Source organism: Eumetopias jubatus, unplaced genomic scaffold (assembly GCF_037043125.1).
Source record: "Eumetopias jubatus isolate StellerSeaLion01/CBP00866 unplaced genomic scaffold, mEumJub1_p1.0 scaffold_7, whole genome shotgun sequence".
In the NCBI taxonomy this organism is placed as follows: domain Eukaryota; kingdom Metazoa; phylum Chordata; class Mammalia; order Carnivora; family Otariidae; genus Eumetopias; species Eumetopias jubatus.
The window spans coordinates 5135533-5155626 of record NW_028274813.1 but is presented as its reverse complement, the minus strand read 5'-3'; the positions used below and the strand labels follow the sequence as shown (position 1 = coordinate 5155626).

Here is a 20094-nt window from a genome sequence, read left to right as displayed (position 1 = left end):
TGCCCCCGTCAGTCAGGACAGGGTCATCCCAAGGACACCGGCCTGCTGCTCCCGGAGCTACAGTTCGCTCAGCCAGTCCCCTATCTGTCCAGCCCCGTCTACCCTCCGTCTGGCCCGCGGCACCCGTTCCTGAAGATCTCTTCAAGTCCTGAGGAAGCTAGTCAGGGAGCCAGACCCCACCCTGTCCAGCCTCAGCCCTCTGGGGCTCAGAGAGGGCAGCCCTCAGGCCAAGGCCTCAGGGTGGAGCAGAGGCAGGGGTGCGACTGAGGAAAGCCAGTGTCTGCAGCGCTCAGCGGGGCTAGAGAGGCGGGAAGGCTGCTAACGAGGGGCTTCCGGACCCCAGGGACCCCCACGCCCCAGGGCATGCAGGGGCCACCCATAAAGGCACAACCCCCTCCCCCCCGCCTCCCGGGGATGCTGCCTAAGCACCAGCGTGGAGAGCCACAGTCCCTGAGGGTGGAGAGCAGAGGGGCCATGGCCTGAGCTGTCCGGGAAGGAGGCACGCAGACCTGAGGCCCACTGGGGGGTGCCAGCGCCCCCTTCTGAGGCCTGGCTGGGGCCTTGACCGCCACTGGCAACCACGATCTGCGGGTGTGCAAACAGAATGCAGGGTGTGGGACCAGCAGAGAAATCAGCTCCGTGGAGAGTGCTGCACGGAGCACCCAGGGCGGGGCCGGCAGAAGAGGAGGGCCCACGCCGGTGGGGGGGCGACAGTGCAGATGCAGACCAAGCCTCTCCAGGCTGCAGCCCGTGCCCAATACGGCCAGACGTGGCACTGGGCTCTGGGACAGAGTGCAGCCAGGGCGTGGGAACCAAATGCAGCCAAACCAGTTTTGGGCCCTAGGCTGGGGGGGGGGGCGGGCGGAGAGGGGAGGTGATAGCCAGCTCTGCAGCAGGGGAGCCAAGGGGGCCCACAGGGTCCCCCTGACTCCCATCACGAGCAGGGCTCACAGACCGTCCTCGGCCAGCCTGCACACCCGCTTCACCCTGGCGTAGGGCCCCAGGGAGTCCTTGAGCACGAAATCCCAGAGCACCTTCACCCACGAGTGGTGCTGAGGCAGGTGGTCGTAGTACTCGGGAGCAATCTTCCGCACCTGCAGAGAGGGTGGGCAGGGTCAGAGGCCGCGGCCGGGCGCACGCCTCCCCGCCACACACATGCACGGGAGCACGGGAGCATGCACACAACCCTGCGTGGGAGCACGTGCACGAGCACAACTCACACACACACGCAGGCGGGCACACACACCCCATCACCGCCCAGGGTACCCGTGTCCAGCACAGCCAGGCTGCTCAGTGCTCCCTGACGTGGAGGGGCCGCTGGCCTGGGACACCGACAGGCTCCGAGCCCCCTGCCCCAAGTCGGGGTGAGGAGTTAAAAATGCACCGTCCCCTCTCTAGAGCCCATGCCAAGTTTGTGATCCAGGAGCCCCAGGTGGGCCCAGCTCCCGTTCCCCCAAGCACCTGCAGACTTCTGAGGCACAGCCTGGCTTGACTTCTGCTGAGTCATGGTCACGGCCACGCTCGTCCGCCCAGCGTCCCCTGCCCTCTCCTGCCCCCCGGCCCCTCTGGTCTCAGCTGACACCAGGCCCCCACCCCATCGCCCTCCTCCCAGCCTTAGTGCTTCCCATTTCCCAATGGCGTGGAGCATACATCTCCCTCTAGCCTCCTGCCCCCTCTGCACCCACACCCTCAGCCCACCTTCTCCCGGAAGCCCTCCCAGCCCCAGCACCTACACGGGCACCCCCACCGCCGCTCGCCAACTGCCGGGGATGCCCTTCACTCCCCCCAGGGGGATGCACCCAGTGCTCAGGGCCTGCTTTATAGCGGAAGACGGGGGCTCGGGAGACCAGACCACCTGCTTGAGGCAGGAGCGGGGAGCCTTGACTTTGCCGGGGAGAAGAAAAGAAAGGCTCACAGCTAACAGCACGTGCTTCCGGCCGGCCCCTGCCTGAGCCTGAAGGTGGACAACGGGGAAGGAGGACGCCCGCTGCCCGGGCCCGGCGTGAGGCTGAGATGGTGCCCGGCGCACAGTGGGACCTCAGGAGCGCCAGCAGGAGCTGCAGGGGAGGCGAGGGCCGGGGGCTGCACAGCCAGGGCCAGACACACTGCTGGCGGCCGGACTCCGGGGTCACCCGCATGCCCAGACAGGTGCTCACACACGACCACATGCACAAACACGTGTACACACGACGGCACACTCGGACACAGGCAAGCATCTGCACACGGGCGTGCACACACACCTGCAGGAACACGTGCACACAGGGCAAGGCGCACACACAGACTCCAATGCTCCGACATCCTCCCCACCGACGCCTCCCCCAGGCGCCCTGGGCCTCCCGTCACCCCCAGCTCTTCCTGACCCGCCAGCCCACAGCTCCTCCTCTCCTCTTCCTCCCCCTCCCTCCTCCCTCCTTCAGAAATTCCCCAACCCCGGGGGGCGGGCGGGGGTCACAAAGGCCAGGTCCACCCTGTCCTCTCTACGCCAGGAGGGGGCCCTGGAGGATCACAGGGCAGTGACGGGAAATGAGCAGGGACAGGGGAGGTGGGAGCCAGGAAAGGGAGGTGTTTTGCGTGCAGTACGGCTGTGCCGGCCCGTCTTAAGGAAGGGGCAGCCGAGGCACAGGGAGGGCAAGGGGCCTGCCCAAGGATGTCCAGCCTGGGTTCAAAAAGGTTTCCATTCCCCCCCTCCCCCCGCAAGCCCTTGCCCTTCCAGAAGCCACCTCCTTATTCTGCAGCCGGGCCCCCGCCTATCCGGGGGTGGGGGTGGGGTGGGGGGAGGCCTCTCCCGCCACCCTGGGACCACAACTGAGACGGCGGGCAGACGGCGATCAGCAAGGCCTGGAGAGCCGGGCTGTGGCCCCCCGCGCGCGCCCCACGCCCCCCGCTCTCCGGCGCCACCGCGTACCAGGGGCAGGTTGCAGCCCGGGATGCTGGGGAAGTCGTGGTGCTCCACGTGGTAGCCCGCGTTGAAGGTGATCCAGTTGAGGGGCCCGTAGTAGGAGTACGTCTCGTGGCCCTTGACGAACATGTAGTGCTCGGCCACGAAGTGGCCCGAGATGGGGTGCAGGCCGAGGCCCAGCAGGGAGCTGGCCAGCAGGTAGACCACGGGCTTGAGCCCCCACAGGGTGAAGAGGGCGGCGTCGGCGGCCAGCTGCACCAGGGCGTTGAGCACCTCCATGCGGGTCACGGCCTTGGGGTGCACGCAGAGCGGCCGCAGCGAGTAGAAGAAGGGCTGCAGCAGCAGCCAGAGCAGCTTGCGCGCCGGCGTGCAGAAGAGCCAGCCCTCCAGGCGCGTGGGCACGTCCACGTCCAGCCCGTGGCCACCCAGGTAGCGGTGGTGGTCCACGTGGTACTTCTTGAAGGAGGCGGCGTAGGGCAGGCCCACGGGCAGGTTGGCGAACACGGCGAGCCAGCGGTTGTGCCCCGCGCGGCCCGAGCCGAAGGCCGCGTTGTGAGAGATGTCGTGGATGGCCAGTGTCAGCGCGTGGTTGATGCAGCCGCCGAAGGCGTAGGCCCAGAAGAGCAGCCAGCGCCACGGCAGGTCCCGCGCCAGCCGGCAGGCCAGCAGCTGCACCAGCACCAGCCCCAGCACCGTCCACTTGAGCCGAGGGTCCGGCCGCATCAGGGCCTTGAGGGCCGGGTACTTGGCTGCGGGCAGGACCGAGGAGAGAAGGTGAGGCGGGTGCGCCGGCCGCGTGGGCCCCTCCCAACCCCCCACCCCGGACAGAGCTCGGCCTCCCCCCTGCCTCCTTCCTGGCACCATCCACTGAGCCCCAGGCAGTTGACAGCAAGGTCCCTCGAAGACCTGGCCCTGGCAGAGCCAGACACGCCTGCCTCCCCACCACCTGGGGGCCCCGGGGGAGACTTCCCAGGGCGGGGGCGGGGGGGGGTGTCTTTGCCACCGGCCCAAGGAAAGAGCAGGTGTCACCACAGGTCACAGAAACATAATGCCCAAAATCCAAGCAGCGGCCGAGAGCTGCGGGTGCTGTGCGCTGCCGGGGGCTTCCAGCCCGAATGACGGGGTGCGTGCGGCACCCGGATGCATCGGGAACCCCGGGGGGCACAGGGGTGGCCAGGGGTGGGGGGCGTGGAGGGCTCTGGCTCTGCCTCCGGTGTTTCAGTTCCTAAACAAGATCTAAGGAAACATGATAAAATGTTGAATGCATTTATTTTGGGGGTGGGGGGTGCTCGTTACAGAATCTTTTGTCCTTTTCTGTAGTTCGTTCTACAGGAAAGAAAAAGACAATGATGGTGTGAGTGGGCCAAGCAGGGGAGGGCCTTCCGGCCAGAAAGCAACCAGACCACCCTGCAGGGGTAGCCCAAGAGTGGAGGGGGGGGTGCCCTTGGGGCAAGACAGCTGTGCCTTCCAGAAACCTCCCTGGCTGCTCGGTGGGAGGGCGGCAAGGAGTCTGGCGCAGGGGTGGGGATGGACAGGGCCAGGGGTCATCCCATGCTCAGGGGGAGACGCTCCCGGGTCTGCTCTGTGCCCTGGTTCGCAGGCCCTCGGAGGCAGAGCCGCGCTGTGATGCACAGATAAAAGAAACCGAGGCCCCTGAGGTCAGCGGGACTTATCCCGGGCACCCGAGAGAGCCAGTGCTGGTCTCCAGGGTCTTCACCGCTCCTGCCTACAGAGCAGCTGGGCTGCCTTGGGCCCAGCCTCCCCAGGCTGGCCCACGGACAGGGCCCAGAACCATCCAGGCCAAGGGCAAATCCTGCCCAGCCCTGTCCTCCAACTGACCCAGGAAGTTACTTCCCCTTTGTGCTTAGAAGGGAAGGATGTGACAGCTCTGCTCAGCTGCCCAAGGTCCCTACAGCCAGGCTCCTCCACCTTCCTCCTCCCAGCGCACAAACCTTTCAGTGAGAGCCACCCAGCAATGGGACAGGCCGCTTCAGAGGTAGTGAGCTGCTTGTCCCTGGGAGTATGCAAGCAGAAACACACAACAGGGGCAAAGGGAGTCTGCCCCAGTCAGAAGGGAGACTCAGGCTCAGACTCCTCCTGCCTGAGCTGCCACCCCCCAAGCCCATCTTGGGGTTAGTCTTGATCTTGCTATGTGGCTGGGGCTACATCCCTACCCTCTCTGGGCCCCGGTGTCCCGGCGTGTGATGGCAGGGGTATGATATGCTTCACAGGGTTGTCTGTCCCCACTAAACGATGCTGGCTCCGTGACAGCGAACAGCCCGCATCTGCTGGAGATGCTGTGGGGAGCTGGGGTTCCCAAGCCCTAGAACCCCAGGCCACCTCTGCCCGGAAGCCAACAGAATCCCCCAGGCAGCCCTTACCCCAGCGCCCCCACCAAGCCTTCACCTCATCGGGCAGCTACCGTGGCTTGAGCTCTAGCCCAGGGAGCAGCGGCTCTGCACAGCCCTAAGCACGGCCTTCGAGCGGCCGAGGTGGGGTGTGAACCCCATGGTGGACAGTACCAGGGCCCCCTGCCCCCCCGCCCGCGGCTCCCACTGCAGCTGCCCACCCCCCTCACACGCAGGGGCCGCCTCCGGCCTGGGACAACGCCAGTCCCCCGGCCTCCAGGCTGCACAAAGCCGCCGGGGCCCTTTGATCCTGGGAGCTCTCTCCCTGGAGCTTGGCCAAGGACCCCGCCGGGACGCTGGTCACAGCACAGGTGTAGACACAGAACTTCAGACAGAGCAAGCAAGCCAAGCGACAGGTGACAAAACTCAGGCCCACTCAACGGGGAGCTCAGGAGCCACAGCATCGCGGAGGGCTGGGAGAGGGCCGCATTCGGAGCAGGTTCAAATCCTCACTCCAGATGAAGGTTTAATATCCAGAATATATAAAGACTTCCCACAACTCAACAACAAAGACAAACAGCCCAACGTAAAATGGACAAAGGACTTGAACAGGCAGGTCTCCAAAGATGTGCAACCAGCCAAGAAGCACAGGAAAAGATGCTCTGCATCAGTAGTCACCAGGGAAATGCAAACGAAGACCACAAACGAGATCCCCCTTCACCCCTGCGAGGACGGCCAGAGTCAAAAATGGACAACAGCCGAGTGTTGGCAAGGATGTGGCAATACCGGAGCCCTTGCTCGGACACTGCTGGTGGGGATGCAACATGGTGCAGCCGCCATGGGAAACCATTTGGCAGTTCCTCAAAGACGTAACCGTAGAATTACCATAGGCCCCAGCAATTTCACTTCTAAATACAGACCCCAAAGACTTTAAATTGGGGGCACACACAGATACTTGCACACCAACGTTCACCGCACCATTCACAGCAGCCAAAAGCTGAAACCGACCCCAGTGTCCATCCACAGGTGACCAGATAAAACAAAATGTGGTGTGTCCACGCAATGGAATGTTATTCAGCCATAAAAAGGAACAAAAGTTCCAGTCAAAAAAGAATTAAGTCCTGAGGGTGTAACGTAAAGCATAGCCACTACAGTTAATAACACTATGTGGGGGGCGCCTGGGCGGCTCAGTCGGTTGAGCGTCTGACTTAAGGTTTCAGCTCAGGTCATGATCTCAGCCCCATGTTGGGCTCCACGCTGGGTGCGGAGCCTACTTCGAAAAAAAGTAGATCTTAAAAGTTCTCATCAAGAACTTTTCTCACCCGAGAACTCAAGAACAAACGTTTCTGTAACTGCGTATGGTGACAATGTCAGTTAGACTCACGGTGGCGATCATTTTGCACCACAGACCGAGGCATCCTGTCATACACCTGAAACTAATACCATGTTCTATGTAATTATACCTCAATAAAAAAATGTCTATATTGAATTTTCCACCGTCCCTATTGCACAATGCCGACACCCTACTCCCGCTCCCTGAAATGGACTCCCAAGTAAACGACTGGCTCCCCAAAAAAAATGTGTTTAGAAGGAAGAAGTGCTGACCCAGGATACACATGGATGAGCCTCGAAGACATGATGCCGAATGAAAGCAGCCAGCCACACGGGCCACGTACCCCATGACAAGTGAAGGGTGGAGAACAGGTGCGTTCCTAGGGACGGAAAGGAGCAACCGGTCAGCAGGGGCTGGGGAGGGCGGCGGAGGCGTGAGGAGGGGGCGGGAACAGGTCTGTGTGGAGCCAGGAGGTGGATTTGCAAACAGCCACGGTGCACGACACCCTGCATGCCACCAAATCAGACGCGTCAACATGGTTCCAAATGGCAAACTGTCGGTTCTGTGTGTCTGACCACAGTAAGAAGAAAAGTTTCAGACAAACTGGCCGCTCAGGGCAGGTGAGCTCAGCCACGGGGCTGGGCGTGCGCACCCGGCGGGGGTCACCGGCAGGACTCACGGATCAGCCCTGCAGGGCTCGGCTCACCGGCCCGGGGAAGGCACGCACAGCGGCCCGGCTGCGGGGTGACTGCCGGGGTGCGCGGGGGAGGCCGGCCCCGCGGAGGCCTGCAGCCGCGTCATCGGGGCACAGGGACTGCAAGGGGGCAGAATACCAGGCTGATGAACTGCTTCCCCTACCCCCCGGGTCCTGCCCACACTGCCTCACGGCCTCTGGCGTCGTGCCCGCACCGTGGGAGGTGACCCGGCTGCCATAAAGGTCAGAGGCCCCGTGGGGTGCTTGGCGCCCTGCGCAGGCAGAGGAAGGCTCGGGGTGGCCGGTGCCACCTTAAGCCAGGAGACCCCGTTCACAAGCTGGAGAGAGAGGCTCCTGGCAATGTGGGGGGCGGGGGCGGGCAGGATAATGGCCCCCCAGAGACATCCACATCCCAACCCCATAAGCTGAGGAGGTTCCAGCCCCTGGCAAGAGAGAACCAAGGTTGCACAGGGGAGTCAGGTGCTAGCAGCCGACCTTACAACAGGACGGTGACCTGGATCATCCAGGTGGCCGGTGTCATCCCAGGGCCCGCCCTCTCCGGGAAGCACAGGCAGGAGAGAGGGTCCCGGGGGGGGGGGGATTGGGAAGGACCCCATCTGCCCCTGCTGGTTGTGAAGGTGGAGGTGGAGGTGGAGGTGGAGGTGGAGGTGGAGGTGGAGGAGGGGCCCCGAGCCCAGGAGTGCAGGTGCCTGCAAAGCTGGAAAGGCCTGGAAAGGGCTTCTTCCCCGGAGCCCCCAGGGGCGTGGCCCTGCGACACCCTGACTTCAGCCCCGTGACACCCGTGTCAGACTTCCGACCCCCCAGAGCCAGTAGAGAACACGTGTGTGCTGTCTGAAGCCCCCCAGTTTGTGGTCAGCTGTCACCGCGGCCCAAGGAAACGCCGGGCACCTAGACCAAGGATGAGGAGACCGTGCTCGCTCCCGCAGCTGGGCCCGCCAGGGGGTCCACTCCTCCAGCCCTGTCCCTCCTCCGTCCTAGCACCTGGCGCAGGGCCCAGGGCGACTCACGCTCTGCCTGCCCCCCCCCAAGGGCCCCACAGCCCACCAGCCCTGGCCAAGCGGGAGGAGCCAGCACCGCACCTGCCCGGTGTCATCCTGCCGTGCGGGACAAGAGACCAAAGGACCCAAGCCTGGGAGCGGGGACGGCCATGTGGGCCCCACTTGGGAGGGGGGACAGGGGGCAGACCTCATCCCAGCTTGCTCCTCTCCCAAAAGGGGGTCAGAGTGAGAGGGGACACTTCAGAAAGTAGGCCTGGATTGCCTGGGAAGAGAGGTGCTTCCGGGGGATGCTGGGGGCCCCGGGAGGTGGGAATCCTGCAGCCACGGTGAGGTACAGTGGGAGAAAGAAATGGTTTCAGGCCAGAGAAACCGTGTGCGGAGTCCCCCTGACCTTTGCATAGCTGGCTATCAGGTTGGGACCACAGGCCACAGGGCCCCACCAGCCTCCCGCTCGCCAGGGGCAGCCTCTGGGCACCAGCCTCCCCCCCCCACCCCGGGCAACCAGGAGCCTGGCCCTCACCTCCCGAGGCACACCTAGAAGCCCCAGGTAGCTGGAGGCCACCAGCTTCTCTCGGGCTGGTTCCCATGCTTGCCCTTGGAAGGAGGCCAAGCCTGGGGCGGGAGGGCAGGGCAGGGCGCACCTGCACCAGGTAAGCAGGCTGGCATGCTCTGAGGCAGTGGGACCCCAGCTCTGGGATCAAGGCCAGCAAACAGGCCACTCCCGTGCTCCGCAGAGGCAGCTCTGACCTTGGATGGTGGGCCCCAGATGCCCCATCTGTCTAACAAAGACAGTAATCCTACCGGTGGGGAGCAAAGGAGCGCACCCCTGAGGTCCCACCCCTGCCGAGCCCACCTTCAGGGAGCCCGGTACCCCTTCCTCCTTTTCCTAACAGTTTCCCAAAGACTCAGCTGCCCCCAACTCGGGTGGTCCCACAGCCTCCCAGCCTTGTCTCCACAGAGGAGAGATGGGGAGGGCACTCCCGCCGGCCCATCTGGGCTGTGGCAAGGGGCCCCGGGGGCTCTCCACTGTTATTAAATGCAACTTTCTGAGCTGAGGGTAATAATGTCCTACTTCTGATCTTTGGGGCCCTGGGAGCTACTCTTGCAGGCTGATCTGGCCCAGCTCGCTTTGACCTACGAGAACAGGGCCAGCGCTCCCAGGCCACGAGGGTCACTGGGCCCAGCCATCCTGCTGGAAGCAGTAAAAGATGGGGCCGACGTCCAAGCTGGACTCCAGGCAGCACAGGGGCGATCCCTACAAGGGGCCAAGCACGTATGCCCCAGGTCACCTCCACACCTCCCGGACCACAGAGCCGGGACGAGCCCAGCAGCCACCAAGAAGGCAGAGCCCAGGGGCCTTGGCCGAAAGTCTGTGGGGCGAGACACCAGAAGGGCTCCGAGACGGTGCCCAGGGATCCGGGAGCGCAGCGGATTCCAGGGGGGCACGGGTGGGCAGGCCCCGCTGAACCCCACGGGCCTTCCGTGGAGACCCCAGGGAGGCCCCATCTTAGGAGTGGGGCTACTCTGGACCTGCCTGCGGAGAAAGTCAATCCCCACTCAAGGAAAACAGTGAGTACCTAACTTTTCAAGTCCAGAGCTTTCCCGTTCCCTGGGGAGGGAAGAGGTCGGGGGGACCTCCCAGGGGAGATGCTCTGGGGACGACCAGCCACTCAGACCAGAGGTGGAGGTCACTGGGCACAGGAGGGACCAGGGTTAATGCAGCCAGGGGCTTGAGGTGTCTGGCTGCTGGGGTCAAAGAGGGTCATGGGCAGGAGGACAAGACAAGGTGCCCCACCGGACTTAGCAAGGTCATGAAGGCCCCACGGGGAGCCACGTCAGCACATCTGGGGCCAGACGGCGGTGGGGCAGGGAGGTGAGGGCGGAGAGGGTGAGTGCGGGATCGGGGTGGGGGGGCCTGGCTGGGGGGTGAGGGGGGGAAGAGAAAGCACCAGGGGCTGGCAGAAGGACCGGACAGAGACGCTGGGGCAGGGGTCACGGAGCGGGCAAGGGGGTGCTGCCCGACAGAAAGGGGGGGCCTCTTCCAGGGGCTCTGGGAAGGAGGACCGCAAGAGGGAGGGAGCCCCAGGGCTGCACAGCGTTGGGCTCCATCTTCTCTGGGCCCCCGGCAACCCCATGGAGGAGCCCCGGCCCCGAGCGGGACACCCTAGCCCGGCCCAGCCCGACCAGGCTCTGCCCCGCTGTGGGGCGCCAGCCGAGCACGGGGGTCCCGGGCCCACTCAGGCCTCCAGCTCAGAGACAGCCGTAGCGGGACGAGGACACGCTTCGAGAGCTCCCGGCTCCACGGGGGAGCTGGGAGCCCAGCATGGACGGCCACCTGGAACCAGAGACAAACAGACCCACGCCAACGTCCGCCAGCGGCGGCCCCGGGCGTAGCCCAAGGCAACTGGGCAACTGGCCATGACCAACAGCCATTGTTAGAAGTCACACTGCCCAGGCCTGACACGGAACGGAGGCTCTGAGGTCCAGGGAGGCTCGGGGAAGCGTCCGACAGAGCAGGGCGAGGCCGACACTGCCAAGACTTGGCCTCAGGACCCCCAGCTCCAGGCGCCCCCAGCAGGCTGCACGCCGGGGCCCAGGCGAGGGCTATAGGATGCCAGCCAAGCGCTCCCATGCAGGGAATCTGACACTCACTCAGCCTTTACCACCCTGCCCGGGAGGGGGCCATCCCCCCATCGCAGAGATGGGGAGACAGGGTTTCCACAAGGGGAAACAACGTGCCTCACTTCCAAAGCCCCCCACCCACCCAGCGAGCTGGAAAGAGCACCCTGCAGGGATGCTCAGCCCCCGGGGGACCTGGATCCTGGGGCTGAGCTATGTGGTCGCCAGGGCAAAGCAACCAGAGAAAATCCTGGGTCCCAGATCAGGAGACCTGCGTGGAGCCCGGCTCAGCCCCACTGCAGGGTGTCCTTGGGCACGCCCCTGTCCCTCTCTGGGCCTGCGTCTCACTCTCCATCTTGAAGGCACTGGCTCTGACAGCCCTCGGGCTGGGAGCAGGTAGAGGCGTTCTCGGGACCACCAGGCCCCACTGGTGTGGGGAGCTTGGGGCCTGGAGAGCTGTGACTTATACGCATCACACGGACCCACACACACGACAGACTTGTTCGCAGGACCCAGTGGGCCCCAAGTGCCCCCACACCAGTCCCCGGGAACAGCCTTACCATGGACACTGGGTCATCCCCACACTTCACCAGACAAAGCCAGCTGGGGGGGGGGGGCGGGAGGCAGAAGCAGGCAGCCGGTCGGGGAGGCTGCTGGGCCCTTGCCCTCTAGAGGCAGTCAAGGAGGTCCCAAGGCCGGGCACCGGGCTCCTCCTCCCAGATGCGGGCCTTCTGCCCACCCCCTGCTGACCACTGGCCTCTGGCAGGGGCCCCAGGCACACACGGGGCTTCTTCCGCCAACACTCCGGACCCTCCCCTGCACCCAGGCCTGGCACCATCTGGACTGCATACTCCTACCACCTCCCCAAAGAGGCCAAATGCCATCGTGTTGACAGTCTCGAGAGCTATAGGAGAGCTCCTTGTCATTGCCGCTCATCACCTAAGTACTCCCAAGTCTAGAACATTCCATCGCACACAGCAGCTCACTGCCGCCCACCTGCTTCCCGGCCAGGTGGGCTCAGAGCTCTTTCCCTCCCATCGCCTACCCACTGTTGAATAACTTGACGACTCTCCCCTGACACTCCTCTGAGGAAGGCACCTAAAACCCTCTTAATCTCCTCCTTCCTAAAGGGCTTCCTTGCAGCCCCGCCCCAGCTCAGCGGCCTTCCCACCACACAGTGTTCCCTCTCTGAGCCAGGAGGCAAGCCTAACGCCGTCCGGTCAGTGTGGGAGGCACTGGGGGGACCTGGTGCGACGCAGAACATGTGGGAAGTGGCCCAAAGTGCCTTGAGGAGTCACTTGCCCGCCTCCTCACCTGCCTCTCACGAAACCTGCTTTTTGTTCAGTGACAAATATTTGCTGAAGGTCTTTGGCAGCCAGGCCCCAGATCCAAGATGGGAGGGGTTCCCCGGCTGCCTGGGGTGGGGGGGTGCTGTTCTCACGGGACGTCCCAGGAGAGGGACACACACACACACACACACACACACACACACACACACACACACACACACACACACGTCCGACGTCAGAGCCGAAAGGGACACACACACACACACACACACACACACACACACACACACACACACACACAGGGTGCTGTTCTCACGGGACGTCCCAGGAGAGGGACACACACACACACACACACACACACACACACACACACACACACACGTCCGACGTCAGAGCCGAAACCCCAAGGACGTGAGACCCCGGGGGGTGACTGCACATGTTCTCAAGGGATCTTCCAGGTGATGAAAATACTCCCAAACTGGATTATATAACTTCCCTAAAGTCACTGGCCTGTGCCTTTCAAATGAGGGGATTTACGGTATGTAAATCCTGCCCCATAAAAGCAGGTACATATTAACGAACAAGAGGAAAAGGGAGGCCGGGGAAGGACAGGGCGCGCACGGCCGTGTGGAGGCCCCGATCCGAACCTGGCAGCTGTGCATGCCTTGTGTGGCAGGGACAGTGGCTCCCTTCGGGCGCCAGGGACAGAAGAGGGTGGACGAGAGGCCTGCCTGCCCCCGGACCGGCTGGGGAGCCGGGCATGTGACTCACTGCGCAGGGAGCGTCAACGTCCCTGCATCAACATCCGGAAGGCAGACAAAAGAAAAGGCAAGGCAAAAATGCTCGATATGAGCGACAAGCACAGGGCCACTAGAAGTCATACACAAACGCTCACCCATCGGGAACAAGGACTAGGCTTGCTCGGGTGGAAAATGGAGCCCGGGACAGGAGAAGAAAGTTCCCGAGGGAAGAAAGACCGTGAGATCAAGCGGAATCCTCAGCCTCACTGCTTGGTTCCGTCGGGTTGTCTCCCAGCTCGCTGGCTGGCGAGGGTGAGCCCTGGAGCGAACCGGAGCTGCCAGGTCCCAGGCAGCGCTGGGAGGGAGGGAAACCCGGGACCTCCTTGGCAGCCGCTGAAGCTTTGTGCGGGTGCCTGTCGCCGACCTGTCTGGGGAGCGCTGCAGGCCAGGCCAAGGAACCGCGCTGGTGGTGGTGGGCCTGGCCTGCCTTTGGGGAGGCTCAGACGCGGGAATGAAAGCAGTTGCCCCACAGACACCTGCAGCTACCGAAGAGGCCAGGGCCAGGAGGTGAAGGCACCTTGCAGGAGGGTGAGGGAGGAGGGTGGAGCAGGGGCCTGGAGGGGAGGTGAGTACTGCAGGCCACCCACACGCACCCCTCCCTTCCCAAATCCCTGCTCAGCAATGCGTGCTGGTAGCTTGAAATTGGCCACGATAAAGTATCTGCAGAAACAGCCACGTGCCAATTTGCACATCAGGGGTATTTTGTTCTCTCCAGCGAGCACCAGCATCATAGTGTGTGTGTGTGTGTGTGTGTGTGTGTGTGTGTGTGTGTGTGTGTGTGTGTGTGTGTGTGTGTGTGTGTGTGTTGTTAAGAGTGTTTCTGAGAAAAGGGCATTGAGGCTGAGACCTGAGGGACACATAGGAGTTTGGTTCATGAAGAACAGGGGAGGGGGAGACGAACCATGAGAGACGATGGACTCTGAGAAACAAACTGAGGGTTCTAGAGGGAGGGGGGTGATGGGTTTTTTTTTATTTTTATTGTTATGTTAATCACCATACATTACATCATTAGTTTTTGATGTAGTGTTCCATGATTCATTGTTTGCGCGTAACACCCAGTGCTCCACGCAGAATGTGCCCTCTTTTTTTTTTTTAAAGATTTTATTTATTCATGAAAGACAGAGAGAGAGAGAGAGAGGCAGAGGGAGAAGCAGACTCCCAAGGAGCAGGGAGCCCGATGCGGGGCTCGATCCCAGGACCCTGGGATCATGACCTGAGCCGAAGGCAGACGCTTAACCATCCCAGAATGGGCCCTCTTTAATACCCATCACCAGGGGGCACCTGGGTGGCTCAGTTGGTTGAGCGACTGGCCTCTTTAGAACAGTACCTCTTTAGAGAAGAGGCAGTGGAGGGGGGGCCTTGCCCATCACTGTCCCTGCCCACTGACCAGCCATACGACTCACAGCTCTGGCCAGAGACCGCAAGGGGCGGTCATGCTCCTCGGGTCAGGAGGTGAAGGAGGCAGCTCTCTTTCTTCTGTGCAATCTCAGAGTTGGGGGGACGCAAGCCCAGCAGCGGTGCAGCCCCCTGGCAGGGGAGGAGGCCCAGATGCCTCCTGGGACAGGGACATGGGGTGCGGAGAGAATGGCCCGCCCGCTCCCCACCCCTGGAGCCGGCATCTCCATGGTTGGGTGGGGAGAGTTCACGTATTCCCCGAGGGCTTCAGCCAGTTCTGTTCTGGATTTTACCGCCCAGCCCAGCCCGAGAAAGGCCCCAGCAGGGGCCTTCCCTAGGCAAATAACCCAACAATTGCCAAGAGTCTTACTTCCTTGTTTCCTCTTTTGTTTTCCTTTGATTATTTGAATTTGTGTTTCGTTTTGTTTTGTTTTGTTTTACCATGTTTGTGCCCTGTTTCCATAAGAAAAAAAAAATCACAAAGCTATTTGTTTTTAAAGACAAACCCAAAGTCCGCTTCTTTCCGTGGCCACGCCTGGCTTGGCCTCTGGTCAGCTGTGGGATCACAGTCCTGCTGGCTCTGTTCCTGCCTTCAAAGTACAGGGAGGCTCAGCCGTGGCCTGGGAGATGTGGCTCTTAGGGGCTGCATGGGACTCCATTTACTCAGGACACTGTGCCCTGGGGAGCCTGTCCCCATTTAGGCAGGAGCTGGGGATGGACTTTGGTTCTGCCTCAGAGAGCGGTGCAGCCCAAGGGCCTCCCCCTGGGTTCTGACTCCCTCTCAGATTAGGATCTTTATTGAGCATCCACTGGCTCCTGGGGGCTTGGCATGAGCGGCAGGAGAGGCCCGGTGGGGCTGGAGCACATCCTCAAGTTCACCGCACACCAGCCGGGCCTTGGCAGCCTCCGGTCTGTGCAGCCCCACACAAGTCGCTTCCCCTCTCTGAGCACCCCCTCCACTGCCTCTTCTCTAAAGAGGTACTAGCAGTTACACGCAGAATTTCTCTCGGGCTGGGAATGGCACAGGCGGCCAGAAAGGAGAGGCGGAAAGGCATTCCCTGTCCTTGGGGAGAACTTGGGCCTGTGTGCCGAGGCAGTAATTATCATCGGAGCTAACATTTATTGTAGCATTTATTGCGTGCGAGGCTAAGCACTTAACATTACCTCATTTAATCTGCACAACTCTGTAAGGAGTAACAACCCCTTTTAACTCAACCAAGCCTCTATTTGCTCATCTGATGACTGACCTGCCCAGGGTCACATGGCTAGTAAGTGAGTAGTGTTGAGGTGCCTGCCAGGAGATGAGCTCCACGGCCAAGCTCTAGATCCCCGAAATCTGCTGCCCCACATTGTTAAGAACCTTGATGGGTCGGAGCCGTGGAGGGAAAGCCCAGAGGAATGTCCTCCCCCAGCAGAGGCCAAAGGCCAGGAGGGTAGTCAGGGGGCCTTCCTGCAGGAAATGGGACTGAGCGAGAGCCCTAATAAAATTTCAACGGCATTTTTCAGAGAACTAAAACAAATAATTCTAAAATGTCTACGGAACCACAAAAGACCATGAATAACCAAAGCAACCTTGTGAAAAAAAAAGTCAGAGGTATCGCGTTCCTGGATTTCAACCTATACTACAAAGCTGAAGTAATCAAAAAACAGTGTAAGTTAGCATAAAAATAAACACAGAGATCAATGGAACAGAATAGGGAGCCCGGAAATAAATTGACACTCATATGGTCAATCGATTTACAACAAAGGAGGCAGGAATATGCAATGAGCAAAAGACAGTCTCTTCAGCAAATGGTACTGGGCAAACTGGACTGCTTTCTCACACCACACACAAAAATAAACTCAAAATGGACTGAAGACTTGAAGTAAGACAGGAAAGCCAAAATCTTCCGGCGGTAAGCTCCTTGACATCAGTCTTGGCGATAATCTTTTTAGATTTCACGCTGGAAGTAAAGGCAACATAAGCGAAAATAAAACAAATGGGACTACATCAAACTAAAGAAAAAGGTTTGCATGGTAAAAGAAACCATCAATAAAACAAAAAGGCAGCCCGTGCAATGGGAGAAGATACTGACAAATCACATACCCAATAAGGGAATAACATCCAAAGTATATAAAGAACTCATACAACTCAATAGCAAACCAACAAAAATTTCACTAAAACTTGAATAGACATTCCTCCATGGAAAACATACAAATGACCAACTGGCACATGGAAAGATGCTCAACATCACTCATCGTCAGGGGAAATACAAATCAAAACGACAATGCAGTGCGGTCTCACCTCACACCTGTCAGAACGGCTAAAATCAACAACATAAATAACAGGTGTTGGCGAGGATGCAGAGAAAGGGGAACTCTCATGCACTGTCGGTGGGAACGCAAACTGGTGCAGCCACTCTGGAAAGCAGTATGGAGGTTCTTCAAAAAATTGATCCAGCAATTCCACATCTTGGTATTTATCCAAAGAAAACGAGAACACAAATTCAAAAAGATATATGCACCCCCCCCCCCCGTTCCCTGCCGCATTATGTAGAAGAACTAAGATATGGAAGCAACTTAAGTGTCCGTCAACAGATGCGTGGATGAAGAAGCGGGATATACCCAATCAAAAATTACTCAGCTGTAGAAAAGAATGGAATTTTGCAACAACATGAGTGGACCCTGAGGATACTGTGCGAAGTGAAGTCAGTCAGACAGACACAAATACTGCATCATTCCACTTACATGTGGAATCTAAAAGACAAAACCAAACCAAACCCAGACTCAAAAGACAAAACCAAGCCAACCCAGATTGGTGGTTGCCAGGGGGGGAGGGACATGGAGGGATGGGGGCCAGGGATCAAGTACAAACTTCCATTTATAAAGTAAGTGACGGGCATGTCATGTACAGCAAGGGGACTGTAGTCCATGAAATCACAGTAATTTTGTACTGTGAAGAATGGTAACTAGACTTATACCTGAAACTTACTAACGTCATATCGCATGTCAATCATACTTCAATAAAATTTAAAACGGAATAAAACAAAACTCCAAAGGCAGCAAGCAGCGCCGAGCGGGAAGGAGGGGACATCCAGGCAGGGCAGAAGCTGTCAAATGCCAGGGAGTGAGGGAAAATGGGACATGTCAAGTTCATGAGTTCAAAACCAGACGTGACCGGAGGAATCCACAGCACCCAGTGGAAACTGGAAATGAGCTAGAGGTCCCTGAAGGGTGGGCCCCTGAGACCTGGTGCCCAAATCACCTCCTGTCCTCCAAGCCTTCCAGCCTTCTGTGCCACCCCGTCCAGGAAAATTCCCCTATTGGTTTCGGGGCCCGTGGCTTCTCTCTTCTGACACAGATCCTTTTCTCCGTGTTCTGGAGTGCTGAGTACCACACTGGGCACCTTTTAACATCCAAGATCTCCTTTTAACATTGCACCCTCTCTGCCAAACAGGATGACTGTACCCATTTTGCAGATTCAGAAAGTGAGTCTGCAGCCCAGAGGGTCTGAACCCCTCTGCGGGGCAGGGTAAGTCTCCCAGCCTTCTCCACGTGGGGCCAGGTGCCCAGTGAGTCCTGTAACAGCAAGGTGGGGCCTGCCAGGGGAGGGGAAGGAAATGGAGCCCTGCCTCAGCCCTGCTGAGGGGAGCAGCCAAGACACCTGCCCTCTAGGGAGAGGCAGGACCAGATGATCACCAAGAGCCCTCTGAGCCACCCCAAGAAGTTCACAGGTGTAGGGGAGGATGCTGCCACAGGTCAGACCACAGCAGTGCTCGGTTATTGTTCACCTCACAGCAGAAAGCCACCTTAGACACAACCCCCCCCCCCAGCCTTCTCCAGCCAGGGGGCAGCCACAGCAGAGAACAGCCCTGCATGAACCACGCAGTGCATCCGGTGTCTGAAAGCCTTAAAAGTAATAGGATGGATATTTCATAGTCTTGGAGTGGGGCAGGAAGACACCAAAGGGAAAACTCTAAAGAAAAAGCCAATCCATTTGAATGCATGGGGGAAAAAAAAAAAAAAAAGCTTCTGTGAGAGCAAAAGACAAGGGTAAAATATTTGCAACACGTAAGACAAATAGTTAAAACCCTACTGTACAAAGAGCTCTAACAATCAACAAGCGAGAGACCAACCCAAGAGAAAAAAAAAATTAAAGTGGACAATTAAACTTTGTAAACAATCATCCCCAAACTGCAAATTAAACACAATGAAATAGCACATGTCACCTAGTCAACCTGATTAAAAGGTTTGCCAACCCCAGGTGTAGGCGAGGGAGTGTGGAAACCACAGCCTGGCCATTTCTTGGGAGGGAGGGTAGCACGTCCACGCTGCTGGAAGCCGGCCTGGCACTGTGGGGGCGATTTGGTGGCACCCAGTAGAAACTGTTCTGGAGGTGCGAACCCTTTTACCCGTAGTCCCCAGGAAAGAGACTGTACATTCCGGGTCTAATAGGAGCCACTGGCTTGACTGACCACAACTACGCTGGTAAAAACGACTTCGACTTCCCAGGACACTAAATGAGAGAGGGGCGGCCACCATGCATTAAGCTATAAAATACAGGGCAGAATGGACAAAAGGCATTCTTTGGCGTTATCTTTGTGGGGTTTTTTCTTCAGGTGTATCCCGTACACAGACGGTCCCCTGGGGACGGACCCCGCGCCCCGAGTTCGCGCCCGGTCCCCGCCCCACGACTGGCTGGCGGCCCACCACCAGGATGCTGCAGCTGAGGTGCGCTCCCCAGGTGCGCGGATCCGGGCTCGGGTCCTCGAATCCTGGACCCCAGGACGGAGGCAAAGACGCGAGACGGAGGTTTCAGACCCGGGCAAAAAAGACCCTCGGGCACCCGGGCCGAGGACCCCCGTCCCACCCTCCCTGAAGCAGGGGCCGAGGAGTGCCCGCTGGGCACCGGGGCCGGCGCAAGAACGACCGCTGTCCCCACCCCGCGGCAGGGGCCGGGCCGCGCTCACCGAGCATCTCTTTGCGCCGCTGCGTGTGCGGCTGGTCGGTGTAGACCCACTCGAAGTCGGTGCGGCCCGCGCGGTTACCCATGGTGGGGCCCGGAGCGTAGCACCGAACGCGGTGGACCGCTCAGCTCTCCTCCACCTGCCTGCCCAAGCGCGCTGCACCCCGACCAGTTTGAGGCTCGGGGCGGGGCCGGGGGCGGGGCCTCTCGCGGGGGCGGGGCCAGGTGCGCCCCGGGAGGCGCGAGGGGGCGGGGCCCCGCGGGGCCCGGGCGCGGCCCAGACCTGAGGCGGGAGGCGGCGGTTCCCCAGCTTCGGTCACGTCCGCGGCACATGGAGCTGGTAGCGCGCCACCCGCGGGAGTCCCCGGCCCCCAGGTTGTGCGGGGACGCCCCGGTGCGCTCGCTGCCCCCCCACCCCGCCTGGCTCGCCTGCGGCCGGTCGTCGGGTGTCACGCACGCCCCACCCGCCGAGCGCCAGTTCTCCCCGCGGCCCAGACGCACTGGCGCGCCTGCCGCCCCTGCCTCCGGGGACGAGCCGGGGTTAGCGCCCACTTGGCGTGGGGGTGGAGGTCAGGAGGCTAGACACTAAATGCTTGCAACAGTGCCAGTAAACGGAAGGTGCTCGGAAAGCAATGCTCCCTTCCCCCACCCGGCCCTCTCACGCAACAACAACGCAGTGGGCAGATGATGTGACTGTGGCAACCTCAGGGAGGTGAGTCAGGCCCACCCTACCTTCGGGAAAATCGAGGGACA

The 20094-nt window shown here is 60.4% G+C and overlaps 1 protein-coding gene across 1 annotated transcript; it reads right to left on the bottom strand.

The window, feature by feature from the left end:
- Window positions 1-947: 947 nt before the first annotated feature.
- DEGS2 (delta 4-desaturase, sphingolipid 2) lies at window positions 948-19427 on the bottom strand. The gene is made up of 3 exons (XM_028102579.1): window positions 19346-19427; window positions 2906-3648; window positions 948-1094 (listed from the first exon to the last, which is right to left on the bottom strand). Exons 1-3 carry the CDS (start codon window positions 19425-19427, stop codon window positions 948-950), a joined length of 972 nt encoding a protein of 323 aa, XP_027958380.1.
- Window positions 19428-20094: the final 667 nt, after the last annotated feature.

Coding starts and splice junctions, on each gene's coding strand:
- DEGS2 (XM_028102579.1), bottom strand. CDS start 19,427: ATGGGTAACCGCGCGGGCCGCACCGACTTCGAGTGGGTCTACACCGAC. Junction 3,649..19,345: donor GCGGCGCAAAGAGATGCTCG/GTGAGCGCGGCC, acceptor TCCTGCCCGCAG/CCAAGTACCCGGCCCTCAAG. Junction 1,095..2,905: donor CGGGCTGCAACCTGCCCCTG/GTACGCGGTGGC, acceptor CCCTCTCTGCAG/GTGCGGAAGATTGCTCCCGA.